Genomic DNA, 19140 nt, shown 5'->3' on the forward strand with positions numbered 1-19140 from the left:
CCGATGTCCGGGCTGAGGAAAGTGAGTTGGATGGCGGTGGTTGTGCTCAGATAAAGGCGCCAACTCCAATTGTCTGACTTGAAACCAAGAAGAAGCAGTCTACTTGTTGGAGTATGTCTGATAGGGAACCTTATGATGCCTAAGTTGGGCAAGGATCTCAAGAAAGTACTGGGGGTTTTAGAGTAGCAGAGTGGCAGCTTACAAGTAATAGGTCACGAGAATATCCCTAGAAGTCCTCTAGATATTGTTTATATAAGTGATACTATAGAAAAACTCATCTTTTCCGGCGCTTTTTAGAACCTTTACCGACGCTTATAAGCGTCGGCTAAAGTTCCGGCGACGCTAGTCAAAGCGTCGTAAAAGCGTCGGCGATACTTGAGTGGAAAAAGTTTTTTCCGACGTTTTTGGAAAGTGTTGTAAGAGGTTAGTTTTTAGCGACGCATTGTAGCGACGCTTAAAAACGTCGCTAAAAGCATCAAAGCCGGCGCTTATAAGCGTCGGCGTTAGCCAACATTTTTTTTAAAAAAATATTTTCTTCACGGGGTGGACCTGGGGACCGTGTGTAGGCCGGGACTCGAATTCCCCAGGCTTAGATCCAGATCATGGTCGCTGTGCCGGAATTTCAAAATTGAAAGAAGAGCGCAGAAATGGGAAATCGGAAAGAAAGAAAAGAAGGGCGAGGTGATGCCGAACCTGGTGCTGGAGAACTCGTAGAGGGGAGAAGATCTGAACACCCTCCTTTTCCTCCACCTCTTCACCTGATGTCAAGTTTCTCAAAATAGATAGAAAAATAAATAAACCAGGAGAGGGGAGGAGATCTGAACACCTGGAGCCACGGCCCGCCCCTTCTCGGCCACCGCCTGTCCCCGGTGGCGCAATGCCGGCGCTCCGACCCCCTGCATATCCGCTTGCTTCTGTCACCCCTGCAACAAAAATAAAGAAAATAGAACTTCTAGAGAGACAGAGAGAGAGAGAGAAAGGAGTTTGTACTCCCAAATTAATACCCACATGGGGGCTGAGTGGAAAGATATGCTCACCTAGGCTTCGGAGGAGGGGGGATTGGAGATGGAATGGAGGAGAGAGAGTGTTCGGAGGACGGAGGTCTTGCTGAGGATTTGGGTATTCTTTGGGGAGTTTTTCTGGGCTTCCAAACCTGCCATCAAACCCTTCCCTTCTCTTCCTTCTTCTTCTTCTTCGGAAGCGAGGTTGGTGTCGAGACACTCTGGCTTGGATTCGTGGCTCAGATCCAAGAGACAGGGGAGGCGGTGGATTGATATCAGCGCCGGAGGGAGGAGGAGAAGAGAGTGGCTCAGATCCAAGAGACGGGGGAGGCGGTGGATTGACGTCGGCGCCGAAGGGAGAAGGAGAGGAGAAGATATAAGAGCTAGGGCATCGAGAGGGGTTTGAGATGGGATAGGTATTGAGATGGTTTTGGCCTCCGACGACGCTTATAAGCATCGTCGTAGGTCCCATTTTTCACAACGCTTAAAAAACGTCGTCGATTCTAAAGTTCTACCGACATTTTTTAGAAGCGTCGGCATAATTTGGCGTTGAGCTAAAATTTTCCGACGTTTTCCTCTAGCGTTGGAAAAAAAGCTTCGGAAAATCTTATTTTTCCTGTAGTACGAGAGTCGGTGCCTGTTACCAAGTAGGGCGTTATGTCCGTATAGATTAATAGTGCACGATAATGTGCTAAGCTATAGCGAATGCAAGTTGGAGAGAATTTGAAAACCTTTATGTGCCCTTAGCGTAGGTCACATAGCCAACTCCTATGGGTCGGTCTACCACATCGGCTAGGATTGGTTCCGAGATATATCACCTCGTATACTAGGATGCCGTAGAGATAAGAATTTACTCTGGAGTCGCAGCAGTGCATTGAATCGATGTCTGCAGTGGAACCATACTATCAAGGGAATATAAGTTATTTATTATAATTAACAACCAGAAGTCACCATCAGCAAATCTGTCTAGAGTGAGATAAAATGAGGAAATAAAAAGAACTAAAGTCTGAAAAACTATTATAGTGGTCCATAAATTAATTGATAGCCACTGTTTTCATTCTAAGCGAACAGCCAGATCTGACCAGATCCACAAGCATGGCCAAACTCCATGCTACATGCATGCATTAATAGCATTAGAAGTATAATACATAACATAGCAACATGATATTGGGGAAAGCCACAAAAATCTTTTGTCATAGACATCGGACGGTCCTCAGGTGTTGCGCCTAGATGATGGTGATAATGGTTATGGTGTGATGAAATTTTTTATTTTTAGACGTCATAATTGCACTCCATGTGTATATGATTTCAAACAAAGTTAAGCAGAGCGCATGGTGCATATATGTATATATATATATATATATATAAAGAAAATTAATTTAGCACTGTGTAGTTTTAAAATGGGCCCGAAGAACCTGACACCTCAAGAAATTCACTCTATTTTGATAAAGCTGCTGCTTCTGGCTAATGCACAAGAAGAAAACTAGGAGGAAACCACAGCTAAACCCAAGAATCTACATACATACTTACAGCAGCAACCATAGCCAAAACCATTCCCTCACCATCACGATATACGAAGCACATCATTCATCTCTACAGCTTTCAGAGACTGAGATCTTCGTGACGAGAAGAGCCGGCGGGGCGAGAACGTCCCCACGTGCTTTGGAGTCGCGAGCCCCTTCACTACGCGGCAGTCCGAAAGCAAGGACTCGTCGCTCTCCCGCTCTAACCCGCCGGTCGATATCCTCCGGCCACTGAACGTTGTGCATTTCACCAGCTTTCCGACGAACGACGTCATGGTCGACGGAAGGCCGTCTCTTTTCGTTCTCTCGTTCAACCTTGCACTCAAGTACTCACGCATGGCGTTTACTCCTCGATGGACGACGTCCGGGGGAGGGCTAACCAGGGGGTTGCCCTCAACATGGAGGGCGCGGAGATTGGCGAGGCAGCCGAGGGAGTTGGGAAGCGCGGTGAGGTTATTGTAGCTGACGTCGAGGTCGGTGAGGGAGACGAGAAGGCCGAGGGAGAAGGGGAGGGAGCTCAGGTGGTGGAAGTTCTGGCTGAGGTTGAGGGACTGGAGGCGGATAAGGTTCTCGAGGCCGTCAGGGAGGGAGCTGAGGCAGTTGAGGCGGGCGTCGAGGGAGCGCAGGGAGGTCAGGTGGAAGGTGGAGGACGGGAGGAAGGCCAGCTTGTTGGAGTTAACTGAGAGAGTCCGGAGGTTGGTCAGCTCGCAGCCCATGGTGTCCGGGAGCCTGGTCAGCTGGTTGAAGTTTGCAATCAGCTCCTCTAGAGCCCTGTTTAGAGAGATTAGTCATGAGAGAGAGGAACAGTTCTGAAAAAGAGAACAATTTAAATTGGATTATTTGATGGCCAGCATCCGGCTAAGGAAACAGTGATGTTCCTACTCTTGGCTCTTCTGTAATATATAAATAAGATTACAAAAAAGCTTATGCTCATATATATTACTTTATCATCAAGCATAACATTAAGCTGATCATAATTGAAAACAAAGTCATATTTTTTATTTGGGTAGCATCACCCTCTTTTAAATTTAAACGGTATAATAACATTCATTTTGACACGTACGCAGCACTTTTCAAGTATTTCTCTTTAGACTAATACGATACAAGTTCTGGGGAAGGCCCAAATTTGAGGCATCTGAAGAAATTTTAAATTTGAGTTACTTTTTTGTTTTTGTTGTAACGGATGATTTATATAATTTTAGTACAGATACATTCAATAAGACCAGAAAATAATAAATTTGAGTTACATTTCAAACTCATACATTAATTCTTCAAATTTTTCAAACTTTGAGTTGCATTTGAAACGTCAGTGAGTTACCAATATTTTAAACAAAATGTGTTATTTAATCATGGTGACTCGTTCCCTTGTACCATCTCAAAATCTGATTAGTTGAATTCATAGGAGGACCAAGAATTTAAGCGCAACAAACCCAGCCGAACAATATCTTAATCTTTGAGTGCCCTAATTAACAAAATATGGGTTGACCACGTTATGTAGAACAAGCAACAGGTTTTGTTAATCACCAAAAACCCGAGAATTGGGACATGATAAGCACCTAAACATGCTTCCATCCTTGCAGATGTGGATACTCGAATATTTGGATCAGACATTTCTTCTATTTGGTGCTTCATTACAAAAATTTCTAGTTTTTTGAAGTCGAAAAACTACAAATGATAGAGCTAGGATTTTTTACAACCTTAATATGTACGACGCTCGCCCTATTATTTGGATAAAGGTAGAGGGAAGGTGATTACCGGCACTTTTCAATGGCCTTCGGGAGGGACACAAGAAGGTTGCTGGAGACATTGAGGACCTTGAGCTTGGTAACGCAACCAATAGAGTTGGGCAGCGCCTTCAGCTGGTTCGAATGCACGTCCAATACCTCCAAGTTCAAAAGCCTCGCTGTAAGTGATTCTGGAATGCTCTGTTACCCACGGTACAAGTGATAGTCAGCAAAGAATAAGTAAAAGAATCTTTTTACTAAACTACGAGGCTTGGAGGCAAATAATTCTCGACTCAACTTGTTGGCAACCCCTCTTTTTAAAGGTAAAAAGAAGGCTACATAGCAGGAGGTTGGCACTCCTTTCAAATATTTTTTTTTTATTTGAATATATATATATATATATATATATTCGTATTTTGTATGAAAAAAGAGGTCTGAGTAACACATACAAGTAAGAGATCCGCAGAAAGCTTCTCTCTCTCTCTCTCTCTCTGTGTGTGTGTGTGAGAAGTAGTAAGTTTATCTTGTTATTAGCCCTAGAGACGCAAATTGGGCACACAGTCATTTTTAACTTTTGGAAAACAACCAAAACCTTGGTGTTCCTGTCTTTATTTAAGACCTAATTTGCATGTACGATGCCAAGTAGCTGATATGTATCAACTTGCTAATTGTTAAATTATATGCTTGAATAAGCATGGACTAAGTAAACAACAACCTACCAAACCCATGTGGTCTTAAAAATATTTGTAAGTAAACAAAGAGATACTCAAATGGCTGCCCTTCTTTCAATACATAGGATGAAGTTTTTCCTGCAGAATAATATTTATCCTAAACAACAAGAAATGAAATGAAATGGAGGAAAATGTAAAACATCTCTCTCTACGCCCGCGTGAACACTTGGACTCTGGAAAAAATGGGGTGTTTAAACCTATAAACAGTTTTGAAAACGTTCTATTACCTTTTACTTTCAAAACCATCTAAAATCTTATGGAGAAAACAATAAAAAAAAATCTCATGAGGTAAACATGGGATAACTCAAAAATGTTTTCATTTAAAGTTATGTATGGAACATCATAGCGAAGCATGTCTACCTCAAGGTTGTTGTTGGAGAGGTCGAGCTTGGTAATGCAGAACAATTCCATAGTAGGGTTCGAGAGGGAATTCAAGCTCATCCCACTGAGATCCACCACCTGCGCTTTTTCCTTCACCTTTTGTGCCGTGTCCTTCTCCACTCGCTTTCTTCCCTCCATCCTTATCTCCCTTAACATAAACCAAACACAAAAATCAATACATTACAGCCTGAAACCCGAGACGTAAAGTACGTAGAGAAAACAAACTACTAAATTATCTTTTCTGAGACGAACAAGCTAGTACAACCTAGAGGCCTCACCTCTTCCTCTAGTTATCTTCAAGAAAGACGAGAGAGAGAGAGAGAGAGAGAGAGAGAGAGGCCTCACCTCTTCCTCTAGTTATCTTAAAGAAAGACGCGAGAGAGAGAGAGAGAGAGAGAGAGAGAGAGAGAGGCTGTCTGTTTTGCTGGGGAATATTACCTTTGAATGGAGCTTTTAATATAGATGTGGATCCAGAGTGCGAAATCCGGGGGCCGGGGTACTTCCAACGTACGGACGGACGTTCGCTGGTGGCAGGATGACACGTGTCTCCTGTCCACGTCGCATCACGTGTTCCCGTGGAGAAGTCAACGGTGACGTCACTCCACTGGCCTCCTCCCTCCACCACCTTGGCGGCTCCCGGAGGCGGAGCCGCCAATTAGGACCCGCCACGCCATCGGGCAGCGGAGGATGTTGGGAGACCCGGTCAAACATAACAGCAGAGCTTGGAAGTTCTCCTAAAATTGGCTTCGCGAAGCTGACGATGGGGCAGACGATCGTCGAGCCGCCAATTAGCACCGGCCACGTCATTGGACAGCAAAGGCTGTTGTGAGAAACACAACAGCATAGCTTGGAAGTTCTCTGAAAATTGGTTATAGGCGCTAGGAGTTTCCAGGTTCACAGTATGTAGAACTAACGCCACTCTATTAAAATCTAGCTGAAGCTAATGTGCCAAAAGAAAAAAAAATCTAGATAAAGCTGGCACTTGTGATTAGGAAGCTAAGTTATGATGAGAATCCAAGTATCGCCCATATTATAACAACTTTTTAATGAAGGAGGTAAGTGTACGTCATTGGCATGTTATTCTCTCTCTCTCTCTCTCTCTCTTTTTCCTTTTTTTTTTTTGATATAATGGCTGCTCACGCTACTCTAGCGTGTGTGCAGCTAGCGGAATCAAAAGAGAAAAAATGATAAAGCATCGGAGGGGCGACCCCTTGGTGTGGCGAGAGGATCTCTCCGGAGTGCTGGACAGCATAGGTAGCAACCTAGTCAACGGTCTTGTTTGCCTTCCGGTACACATGCACAGCCCGAAAGACACTATAGTTTTCCACCATCTATCGGATATCATATAGCAGAGGGTTTCCATCCTCTCTTCGCCCCTCACTCTGTATCCACTCGATCACTGTTGCCGAGTCTCCCTTTAGGATGATACGTTCAGCTCTCAGCACTCCTTTCGCATAGATGATGTCCTCCTATATTGCTCTAAGCTCCGCTCCTACGGCTGTCCATCCGACCCCTCCAAAGCAGCAAACAGCCTAGAGTCATGTTATTCTCAAGGTAGATGTGCAACATATGTCAAAGTGGCTTGTGGTTGTCAAATTTGAACATTGAGAATTCTCACTCTCGTTACACTCGGCTTGATTTTGTTTTTCTTTCTCATTATTTAGTAGAATGGCATTGCATCTATTCTGCTTAAAATAAAAGAAAGCTATAGCTATAAGAGGTGGAGAAACATCCCGGCCACCTTTGGCATACATCGATTAATTCCGATTTATTTTTAAGACTTGGGCCTGGAAAACTTCAATATACATCAGATCAACTCAATATGAACTGGCTGAGTTACTTTATAATCGCGTATCACGGTTATTTTTGGCTAGACCCTTCTATTCTTATGTTGCCAATCCTTGCGTACCCAATGGTACAGTCTTCATGCACATTATATACTTGCTTTGCAGTTTACGTAATTCCTCATTATCAGATGCTTGATCAACCCAGCCATGCATCCCTCAACGCTTCAATTGCTGAGCTAAACAGCTTGACTACTGTAAAGCTTGAAATTAACAACTACACATGGTGATCGATCCACTATCCACAAACCATCAATTAAGTTACTTGCCTTGGGCCATGTACCAAATCTATGGATGCATTAGGTTGTCGGTATCCCATGCACCTCAATCCGCCTAGCTACTATGCATCTAGGTATGTATAAGCCTACAATCTAGACCAGCTCCAAAATAACCAATTCTAAGTACCTGGATGACATTAAAAATAGACAAATGTCGAGGAGTGCCTCTCAATCACACCGTAAGATCTATTTTCTAATACATCCCCCTACAATCTAGCTAATCCGGTCGTTGTCCCGGGGCAATTAGGCTAATTTTCTAACTCTCGCAGCCATTAATATTTCTGCTCGTTGCCTTGTAGCACTCGCCTCCTTTTCCGTTTTATCTTATTAGATTCGAAGAGCATTCGTAAGCCTCGTCTTGTCCATGAAAATTCTTCTCCTAAAGTCATCCAAGTAGAAGTGATGGCTTTTGTTTTCTATTTGCCCGTCCTCTTCCTAAGCATGCAGCCGTCCACGTACACGTCAACCTTTTACGATTGTATCTTTCGCGTGAAAAAAGATCCAAATTCTTTCGCAACTTCAACCATTAGATCACGTACGGCAGAGCTCTCAAAATATTTCAACATCTCTTTTCCCATTTGTATAGATCACAACACGGGATGCAATAGTACCTTCTTTCATACTAAAGATACAATCTGAACTCTTACAGATATAGCCAACTGTTTATATAGCGATATTTTGCAGTGCATCAGTTGTATTATAGAGTGCTGTATGTATAGTTCTTGATTATTATTATTGGATGATAGAGAGTTATGTTCATCTTCTGATGGTAGCCATCAAAAACTATATATTTTTTGCTTCTAGCTGCTATTCCTCCCCCCCCCCCCCCCCCTCTCTCTCTCTCTCTCTCTATATATATATATATAGAGAGAGAGAGAGAGACACGTTGACTTCTTTAAAAATTGCATACGAATCCTTGGTATGGTTAAGTTTAAAGAGAGTGGCTTTTACATATGATTGGTTGTACCATATGAAAGGTCAGATGATGGCCTCATTAAAATAAACGTTTAACTTTCCTCTACATTAAAGTTACGATTCCATTAAAATAAACATTAAACTTTCGTCTAAATTTGATAAAAGCTGGGAGTCGGGTCCAACCATTGGAAGCCTCCCTTGTGTCCATATCTGCGAGGATCCTAAGTTCTGGACTTGGATTACATAACCGAGTCTCCATCAATAATCCTATGTGCTATCATGGACGATGCTGATCCACTCTGTTTTTTTTTTTTAATTCCTTTCCATTCCCCCTTCTCCTTCTGATAAGTACGGTAGTCTCGTTGTGGACAATATAGCTTCTGTACGTTTCATTAGACTTTGATATGCATGAATCATTAATCACGACAAAATCTCATGGAAAAAAATAGCTCGCGCATTATAAAATAACACAAGTGATGACTTAATCAATACTCCATCAGATGAATGCGATCCTTCCGATATATAGATCACAGCTGTTTTGTTACATATTTTACTAATGATTTCGGTCATTTTCATGAACAAAAAACAACGAAGAATCTCCTCCAAACTTTGCCAAAACAAAAAACATTCATATTTTTTAAACCATGCTTGGCACACGAGGAGGCTGTCCTGGTTTCTCTCATCGTTATCGCCTTGACATCACCTTATTGGATCTGGGTTTCTTAATTCATGAGGATTAGGAGACTGGGTTTCATGACCCTTAACTCACCTAATACTTGTCTCACTATCGGCTTTGGTGAGACCTCAAAGAAGCAGCCAAAGGAGCTTTTAATATCCCGTTAATGGCGGGCGGCTGATAACTATCCGAGTCTGCACCTCATATACGAACGTTCACGGAAGATGATCCGAAGCTCCGATCTTGTTTGCTAATAAGTTAATTAAGTTGCTTGTTAGCGGGGCTAACACGGCTCCGCTGCCACCATTACTCATAAAAGAACAAAGAGTAGTTTTCCAAATCATATTATAAATAAACATGTTGGGATCTATGGAGTAACTTCTTTTATCCATTTAACTAATTGAGATATAGCCCCGTGATCATACCTCTCATTTAAGTGGAGAGGTGTTGGATTGTGATCTTCTCTTCTTCTTCTTTTTTTTTCTTTTCTTTTGTTACTTCTCTCTGGCAAAAAAAACAAAAAAAACAGAACCCTTAATTTGTTTCATTTTTTAAAAAATATAAAATATAAATAACAAAGAACAAGAATTCACCAAAAACTAACCAACCTCACATAATCCACTATCATATGGTCTGATCGTTTGTTGTAATTAACATTCTAATAGCTTAACAAGCATTGATGAACTAATCTTAAACATGATAGTGAAAAATGGTATGATTTTCAGTGTAAATTAAATACGCCAGCTCGCAAACACCAGTTAAATCAAACAATAAAGACTATAAAGTAGAGGAAAAACTTGGAAATATTAAAAATATTAAAGAAAAAAAGGTCAAAAGAAAATGTATAGCTCCCTCCGGTCAAGATGCCCAAAGATCTCTCTCATCACTTCACTCTACCCTCTACCTCTCTAAATACAATTGTTCATTTACTTTCTCTCATAGTAAAAGACAAAAATGCTGCTATCTTGCACTAAAAAATAAACTTAGGTGCATTAGGCCTAAGACTCAACTTAGCTTAACATGGACTAATATTAAAAGGTAAAAAATATTTTATTGATAAGTTAGAGTTCATGATGATTTCATCGCTCTCTATGATTGTAAACTTCATGTCAACAAAATTGAACTTATCAATGACGTGAAACACCACATCAGTTATTGCTATTATTACTACAGTAATAGGATGACTTGTAGATTTAACAACTAAACAATTCAACTTCTTTATCAACTCCAACAGTAATTGATAAAATTCGAATCGAATAATACCCTCCTACCAGTATCCCCAAGTATTTAAATTCAAGTAATTACAATCATCAGACCCTTATAGTTGGTAACCACATATTCTAAATTTTGAGTATTGAATGATGTATCGAAATATTTAAACCTAGATAATTATTGTATGGACATGTCTTCCTACCCAACTATGTCTTCCTACCTTCGAGCAAAAGAAAAAAATATTTAAAGAAGTCATATCATCATAATCGATCAACCAGATAGGCTACCCCTTCTAGCGTGGCCACCATTTCGGCAATCCACGAGAAAAAAATCATCCTAAACCACCTCCAAAAGACTATCTGCTGCTTGCAGGCAATTTCTAAATAGGATAATAAAGAATAGGATAAAGTTATACAGGAAAGAGACTGCAGGCGTCCAATATAATAAGCATTATGATGACATATGCTAATTGAATAATTTTTTCATAGTAAATAAGGGGGGCATAATTACATTCCTCACCCTCCTATTTATTGATGTCTTTTTCCACTTTTTTTTATAAGAAATGGTGCCGTCCATATGCTCATATCTACCATATGAATTTATGCTGCACTCGCAGGTAACGTTGACTTAAAAAATAATTGCTATGATCATGTTACCACCTCCATCAACCCATGCTGCACTAGGCTAATGGCCGAGTTCGCTCCAATACCATCTATAATAATTCAGTATCTTATCCAAAATAATTAGTCAAAAAATATTACTTAAAATTTCACCATGAATAATTGGTGGGAAGCTAAATATATATTCGTACGGATCTTTATAATCATCATCAAACGGGAGCCGGAGACTCTCCACCCGAAGCGGGAGTAGCTTAGCCGGTCAGAGCGTGTGGCTGCTGACCACAAGGTCCGCCGGAACTACATGGAAGTCCGTTGATGGATGCCCGCCGGTTGATCGTCAAGTGCATACCGGACTCCGAGACTGATCACGAAAGGCCTGGTCAAACTCGGCAGGCTGTTGCCGGCATATCTGCGCTTTGCTTCTCTCAACAGGCCTGACCTCTGTTGTTTGGACGTGGACTGGACATTTGAAAACTGACTATTTGCTGACATTTTTTGATGAGAAAAAGATAAATACACATGCAAGTGCGGGCAAAATTTCCTGGATATGATGTAGAGTATACCTTTTTGCACTTGGTAAGCATGCAGCTAGCAGGCAATCGTATATATGAATTAGATATGCAAGGTTCATCATAAGCAAATTTATGGTTCATGCTACATGCTTTCTTTTTTTTTTTTTTCTTTTTTTCCAGAGGAAAAAAACTACAACGAGAGATAGCCTGGCTGAAACCAGCATGGATGGATGCAGGATTTGAACCTAGATCTTTGATATTTAACATCCAATGAGTTGACTAACTGAACTGGTTTTATCTATGAATTTGTACAAATCAAGTTTAGTATCAACAGGATACTATATATATATATATATATATATATATATATATATATATATATATCCTATGCCAATGACCAAGCTAAGCACATACTCAATCGGTCATATATGCAAAGGCTAAAATACATAGCCAAGTGCATTGCGGAAAAAAAATAGATCATTGTTGTTTACAAGTAATGTAGTTGGCTTCTACCCCTTCTATAATTGGATTCTTCTATTAAATAAAATTGATTAATTTAAAAAATATGGTTAATCCATGATTGCAACAGGCGTTATGATCTCAGCCATCTGTTATGCACACCGCGTGGCTCATGGAGTGGCATGCATGGCTACGTGTGAAGCAGCAAACAACAGTGCCGTGTGTCACTCGAAATCGGTTTGCTAGAGACGTGAATGCTACTTCAAGAGCCACGTAGTGTGCATCTTTTTAGGCAGTATTGGTAGCTTGCTCGGTTGTGAACTAGCATACCTCAGCTATCGCATGCAGTACCAAATATTGTTGAACTAAAATCATTTCCTGCCATCCCACAAGGCACATAGGGTGCATCATTTAAGAAGCATCCTTGACTCACTTTATCCAAACCAAATTTTCCCATTACCTCTAATCAAGAGCACTTCTAAACAAACCCTAGGCTCATGTTTGATCTAATTGGATACTTAGTTCTCACTTTTCGCCAAGAACATGTTAGGTGGGGATCGAGGAGTTGGATTCTGAAATGTGAATGAGAATCAATGTCCCACTGTAATAGAGAAGAGTTTCATTTCCATTCCTATATATGGATCCCCATTCCCATCTCTTCCTCCAGCATTCAAATCCCATTTTATCGAATTTACTTAAGCAACCATATTTCAAAAATATCTTTCTGTTTAATTGCTTTTTCAAAAATATTTTATTAGTATTGAGAAATATGACTTCTGATTCTCATTTCATTCTAATCTATTTGAACGCCGGTTCCCATTTCTATCACACACTAGACGCACCCTAATAATTTACGTCTAATTAAGTTAGCTTGACTAATTAGTAGTTACTAATTATTTCTCCAAATCTACGCGTCAATGAATAGCTTCTAGGCTAGAGCGTGCCTAAAATTTTTACACGACCAATGCGACACGACGTAAATAGTTCTAGAACCGGCCAATGGTCGCTTGGGGAAGCGACAGCCAGCCACAATTATTACACGGCCAAATAAACCCCGCAAAGCCCGAAGATACCATCCTCCAAAAGGAACCATCGCTCGTCACCTCTCAACGAAAACGTACTGAAGTCTCAACTGCATGTGGAGCAGTCTACTTCCATGACCCATCTAATCACCATTTTTGAATCTCCCCGCAACCTCCTCTCCTTCTGCCCAGACACAGACAAAACGAACAAAAGAATCAGTATCTGACCCCCAACCTTTCCCTCTTCTCATTCTGCAAGCAAAATCCATCCACCCACCCACCCGAACCAAATCATCTGTCCGGAAAAAACAAAGAAAAGGTAGAAGAGAACAAGAACGGAGAAAGGGGGGAAGAAAAACACCAAAAGCTTTCAAGTAAAAGGAAGGACCGGGAGTCAAAAAGGAGGAGAGCTATCGTTTTCCGCTCGTCTCTCTCTCTCAGAGTGTCGGCACTCGGAACCTCGTGCAGCTCCCCTTCCCGTCCTCGGCGAAAGCTGGGGGCTTTCTGTACTCCTCTCTCTCTCTCTCTCTCTCTCTCTCGCTCCCTTGGCCGGATCCCAGAAAAAGCTCTCTGGCCCCCATCCCCCCTCGGGGTCTTTAAATTGATCGCATTGCGGACCGCTGAGGCACATACCAACGCGCACTCTGGTTCTTTCTTGAAACCTTTCTCTTGCTCTTTCTTTTCTCTCTTCTCGTGGTTTGCTTCTTGGAGAAGGGAAATGGCGGTGGATCCGAGGCAGGTGCTGGCGGCGTTCTTGACGATGTCCATGTTTGCTATGCTCGGGAATATGATCAAGAAGGATCACTTCGATAACATGGAGGTGATCGACAACTCGATCGTATCTCTTTTCTCTCTCTTATTCCTTTTCCTTTCAGGTTCTTGATTGGTTCGATCGAAAAATCGGTATCTTTATCCAGGTCTCTTGTCAAGACTTATGGAAATTTGTTTTTTTTTCTTTGTTTAGCGGTTTGATGGTAATGCTAGATTCGGTGGGGTTTCGGCAGTGGACCTTGTTCTCTGTTTCTTGGCATGCACCACAACATAGCCTGGACGATTCCATTTGTATCAAATTTCGGGATCGTACTCTCTTTTCAAATGATGGAGAGGCTGCAGCGTAGTTTTTTTTTTATTTTTTTTTTATTTTTATTTTTACGTGCATGTTATATCTGATGCTAATTAAAGCAATGATGCATGGAGATAAAGCTGTATAAGTTTACGAAATACTTATATAAGTATATACTAAAGATGAGATTGATTCGTTCTGTTGTCTCATTTACCTTTAAAGTCGGGCAGGCCCTGTTACCCCTTATCGTTCTCTCGTTTGCTATCTTTTTTAAATTCTAAAAAAAAATATTTGCATATTTAGAGTTCCCAATGATTTGCGATGCCCCGTAGAATTAATGAAAAAAAAAAAAAACATTCTATTTTTTGTATGCTGAAATCAATTTAAGTATTGATAGATTGTTTCGCATGCATGTAGCTGAGTTTTACCATGCCATCATTTCCATCGGAATCTAAAGTTGGTATAATGAGAGTTGAAGAGATGGTTGGACGCCAAGCTTCTACAGTGAAACAAGGGCCATGGAGCGAGAGAGGCCAAGAACTAAAAGCTTGTTGGAATAAACCAGCTATAAGTAAGCTGCAATTGTTTGTTTAGAATCTACCAAATTATATCACAATTGAATCTGTAATAATCTGAACAACATTTTCTGATGGTTTCTGTTTCCCTCTATAGAGGAGGAAGGGCAGTCAAAAGGTTTCATTACATTCTCTTTGACAGGTGGTCCTGAGTACCATGTCTCCCAGGTATCCTGGTCACACCTTGTTTCTTCTTGGTTGTGCCTCTTATGCTGCTTTGCAGTCTGTTTCACTTATACATGGCAATTGATTTAATGCCTATATCGGTGGTGATTAGCTTAATTTGGTGAACAGTATGCTGATCGCATTTTACTTGAAAACTTCTAGTCGTACTCTGTTTCTTGTAATTTAATTTCCATACATATGAAAATTCTAGTTAATGTCTGAACAAGTGGAGATTATCATGTTTTATTGAAGAATGTGCTTATAGTAATTTTTCTTTAAATACCTGCATATGCTTCTTAAATTTGGACACTTGGACGTGGCGTGTGGCACTCCTAAACGCGGTTTCTTGTCAAATAGCATGTTATTCCAAGCGATAACACCATAAACATCATCATCCCAAGCGTTATACATATTTTCTTCTTTCTGTCTAATCTGAGATGGCATGAATAGAAGTTTTCCTAACAAAAAATACCATTTTAACTTAGTCTAGTAGTCAATATACTTTTCTTTACACACACACACACATCACATATGTAGACACACACACACAATCACACACTTATATGTTCATATATCCATATAGTGTAAAAGTACGCTAGGTCTCTTGCTTTATGGAGGTTAAAATGTTAAATGCTTTGGGGAACTTGTATGCTTGGTAAGGTGCCTAGTATTTAGGTAACACTTTAGGTTAGGGGTAATAGATCGGTTAATTAGGTTGGGTTTGGGTCTGGTTCATGTCATATAGCAAGTTATATAGGCCAAACATGAACCTGATCTGGCACACCAGGGGGTGAGCCATGATTGATTCAAATCTTACATGAGATTAACCTCGCTAACACAAACCTAACCTATTTATGTGCTTGACAGTAATAGCCAATGGCATGACACAAGGTATACAGCATTGAAGTGGCTTGATCAAATGGTGGGAAAGCGAGACGTGCATCAAGGTGGCTAGATTTGGTGAAGGATGACTGGATCTACGATGGGGCGGTCGAATCCAATGGCAGACAAGCTTGATCTTTGCATTAGAAGCTTTTTCTTGGAGTGGCTGGCATGAAGTTGAGGGGGAAGTGTCATTTTGGCAGACTGAGGATGTGGCACCAATAAGTTTTCTAGATAGCAAAAATAGGAAAATGAGAGAGATAAGGAGTGAAAGAAAGGAGGAAATGAGTCCTTTCTCCCCTCTCTTAGATATTTATATCCCTACTAAAGTACAGAAATCCCCCTTCCATGGTAGTCAGCTGGGTTAGATAGGTTAATTGGGTTCTGGTAAAGAACAGGTTCTGATATGCTAGTGGGTTAAATATTTAAATGGGACTTGTACTAGGTATGGGTCCTAATCATGTCAAGCTGATCTAATTATTAAAATGGGCTAACTCCCAGTTCATGATGCAAATCCATTGAACTCGTGACCTGAACTATGAAATAAGGTCCAATTGTTCCATTCTCATAATCTGGAAACAAAACATCCTACATCTAATTTGGCAGATGTATCTATTTTGTTATGCTGCTTAGTTTTTTTTCATTTATACCATTAATCTGTGTTCAATTTCTTTGATCAGATTACAGATGCGGTGGTCATTGCGAGGTATCTGGGTGCTACACTGGTGCTGCCTGACATCAGAGGAAGTGAATTGGGTCAAAAGAAGTAAGTTGTTCATTTATAAGCCCACTCTATTTTTGCCTCCGTGGTAAAATCTCTTTTTCTATTTTGTATCCTATTCAATCCAGTTACTTAGTTATCTAATTTACTGCATCCTTGGTCATGACCAAAAGTTTAAGAGCTTTGCTTCTTTTGAACACTGGCGTTATGTATATTTTTCAAATTAGAAAAATTTCAATGGGGTTTCGCAATGAGCATGTTTAAATGAACTTCAAAATTAAGGACTCGAATATGTTGTCAGAGCACTTTCAGATGCTCGGATTCCAAGTACATTAGTTGCTAGAACATTTGATGGCAATTGCTTGATAGAATTGCAATAGTCTCCTCTTCTCTCTCTTTAGGCCTAACTAACTGTTTGGTCAATTTCTACTAGAATGAATACCTCATCCTATAATATGAATAAATTTGTTCTCTCTCTTAACTACCTACTTACCTCCAACATTATTTTTCTATTGCCAAGAATGAGATAGATTAACTCACACTGACCATCATTTACAGATCTGATAGCTTACGATCCGTTTGATGATCTAAAGTTCTCAATGCATTTGCAGGAATTTCGAAGATTTGTATGATGCTGATAGATTCATGAGGAGCCTGGATGGTGTGATAAAGATGGCCAAGGAGGTCCCTGCTGAGGTAGCGACTGAAAAGCCAACAGTTGTCAGGGTCCCCAACGGGGTGTCAGAAGACTTCATCATGGAGAATGTTGAACCAGTATTCCGAACCAAGAGTTACTTGAGGCTTGCAATTTTTTTCCCTTCAGTAAGTATGAAGGCGGGGGGAAAGCGGAACAGTGACCTGGTTTCAACTGCTTGCTTAGCAATGTTTGGTAGCCTTGAGCTGAAACCTGAAATTTATGAAGTTGCTGATCGAATTGTGGAGAGGCTGAGAACCCTTAGCCACAAGCCAGATGGCCAGTTCATTGCAGTTGACCTGAGGGTTGATATTCTGGGGAAAGAGAGGTGCAAAGAGAGTGGAGGCACAGGAAGGAAAAGTTGTTACAACGCACAGGAGGTCGGAGACTTCTTAAGTAAAATTGGCTTTGATGGCGATACCACTATTTATCTGACTCAGACTTGGTGGCATGAAAGTCTTGATCCATTGAAGGAGATCTTCCCAAAAACTTATACCAAGGTGAGTAACTTCTTTTTTCTTTCCACTCAATGATTAGTCCCAACTTCAGCAAGAAATGCCGCTGATATTTCATTATATAGCATTTAGGATAATAAACAGAAGCTTGACTTATAAAAGCAATCTTCCATTTAGTAAGGGGGATTAAGTAACTAAAATTTTTCTTTGTTAAATCACATATATTTCTATATTCGTGATATTGGGATCTGTCTTCTTTTCTCTTTCATTGTCATCAAATGAGACTCTACCATGTGAGCTGATATTATATTCTGATAGGGCTTTTATATTTGACCTTATTTTTCCATTCATTGCTTAAGCCCAGCACCAGAAAGAAAAGCATCGCCACCGATTTTTCATTTTTTGACATTCAAGGCTGCGCTACTCTCGTCACAGTTACAAATGCACTCCTCACATTTACAAAGAAGCTTCTTTTGATAGCTTAAGGCTTTGTTTTTCCTAACAATGCAGTAAATGTTGTTATATTATGAAAACTGTGGGAGCTCTCTCTTTTTCCTAACAATGCTTTTACAGTTGATCTGATATTATATTATGCCTGCCGATATCTAAGTTTAATACTCAACCTTGTTTTGCATGGTCTAGGTCATCTTCTAAAAGAATTTATAGGACAGTATTCATGTGCTGTTCACAAAAAAAAAATAATAATAATGAAGCTTTTGTGAAAGTTTGATGGTTGATATAATGTACTAAACACTGGTTGAATTTGTCGACGATACTGCTAGATGTCACTCTGCGGTCCGAGTCATAGCTTTTAACATATCAAATAGCAACACTGCTATGCTGCAGTGCCTTCTATATATGCTGTTTTAATAAGTATTAAAACTTGCCTGTCTTTTGGTACTGTTGCAGGATGATCTAATGCCTGCAGACAAGAAGGGTGAATTCCTCGGGTTAGAAAGTTCTGAATTAGAGAGAGTTGTTGACTTCCACATTTGCTCCCGCGGCGATGTGTTTGTGCCTGCCATTTCTGGCCTGTTCTATGGAAATGTTGCTGGGAAGAGAATAGCTTCTGGGCGGACCCAAATACTTGTCCCCTCCCAAGTGCCTGGTTCTTCGGCCCCAGCTTCTGATTTCATCTCAGCCTATGTCACCAAGAAGAACCATCTCGCATACTCATGCTACTGCTAAGCTTGTGCTGGATAAAATATAGAAGCCGAAAGAGACCTCACCTGTTCGTGGAATCACCACGCGCATGCGTTGACTTTCCTTTTCTCTATCGTTGCTTTTCCAATCATGTAGTGAACTGAAAAGGTACATTGTTGGAGTCGATAAAGTTAATAAAACCAACTTTATTTATTATATCAACAAGCTTGAGCTGCAGGGTTGCATTGCTTGAATCATTGATGCCCAATTTGTTGGTGAACAGAATGAAAGATGCACAAAATATTTATTTGGATATTTCTATAGAATTGGGTTGAAAATCCAGTAAGAATTGGACCTGTTGGTCCATCCAACTCCATTTTCTAGTAGCCTGCTTAGGTTATTTCAGCCTAAATTTGACTCTTTGGACTGTACGAGAAAGAAAGATTTATAGAGATCTGTTGTGGGAATAAAAAGTTTCGTATTTAGTCCCACATCAGCTAGGTAGCAAAAAGATGTGTGCCTTAAATGGAGGGAGAAACTCTTT

The 19140-nt window shown here is 40.5% G+C and overlaps 2 protein-coding genes across 3 annotated transcripts; one reads left to right on the forward strand and one right to left on the reverse strand.

Annotated features, from left to right (window-relative positions):
* Positions 1 to 2424: 2424 nt before the first annotated feature.
* On the reverse strand, positions 2425 to 5769 carry LOC103714126 (plant intracellular Ras-group-related LRR protein 6-like). Of its 2 annotated transcripts, XM_088707939.2 has the most exons (4): positions 5639 to 5769; positions 5340 to 5508; positions 4280 to 4449; positions 2425 to 3295 (listed from the first exon to the last, which is right to left on the reverse strand). In XM_088707939.2, the coding sequence occupies exons 2-4, from the start codon at positions 5496 to 5498 to the stop codon at positions 2566 to 2568; spliced, it is 1059 nt and encodes a 352-aa protein (XP_088564065.1). In that variant the 5' UTR covers positions 5499 to 5508; positions 5639 to 5769; the 3' UTR covers positions 2425 to 2565. The 2 variants fall into 2 exon arrangements, with proteins under 2 accessions (XP_088564065.1, XP_038984357.2); XM_039128429.3 differs by lacking the exon at positions 5639 to 5769 and having other exon boundaries at positions 5340 to 5609.
* Positions 5770 to 13283: 7514 nt separating this feature from the next.
* On the forward strand, positions 13284 to 18812 carry LOC103714097 (protein MANNAN SYNTHESIS-RELATED 2). Its single transcript, XM_008801230.5, has 6 exons — positions 13284 to 13718; positions 14379 to 14532; positions 14634 to 14704; positions 16264 to 16349; positions 16916 to 17498; positions 18363 to 18812. The coding sequence occupies exons 1-6, from the start codon at positions 13617 to 13619 to the stop codon at positions 18639 to 18641; spliced, it is 1275 nt and encodes a 424-aa protein (XP_008799452.1). The 5' UTR covers positions 13284 to 13616; the 3' UTR covers positions 18642 to 18812.
* The last annotated feature ends 328 nt before the right edge of the window (positions 18813 to 19140 follow it).

This window comes from Phoenix dactylifera, chromosome 11 (assembly GCF_051530095.1).
Source record: "Phoenix dactylifera cultivar Ajwa chromosome 11, Ajwa_hap1_PhDact_Kaust_v1.1, whole genome shotgun sequence".
NCBI classification, from domain to species: Eukaryota; Viridiplantae; Streptophyta; class Magnoliopsida; order Arecales; family Arecaceae; genus Phoenix; species Phoenix dactylifera.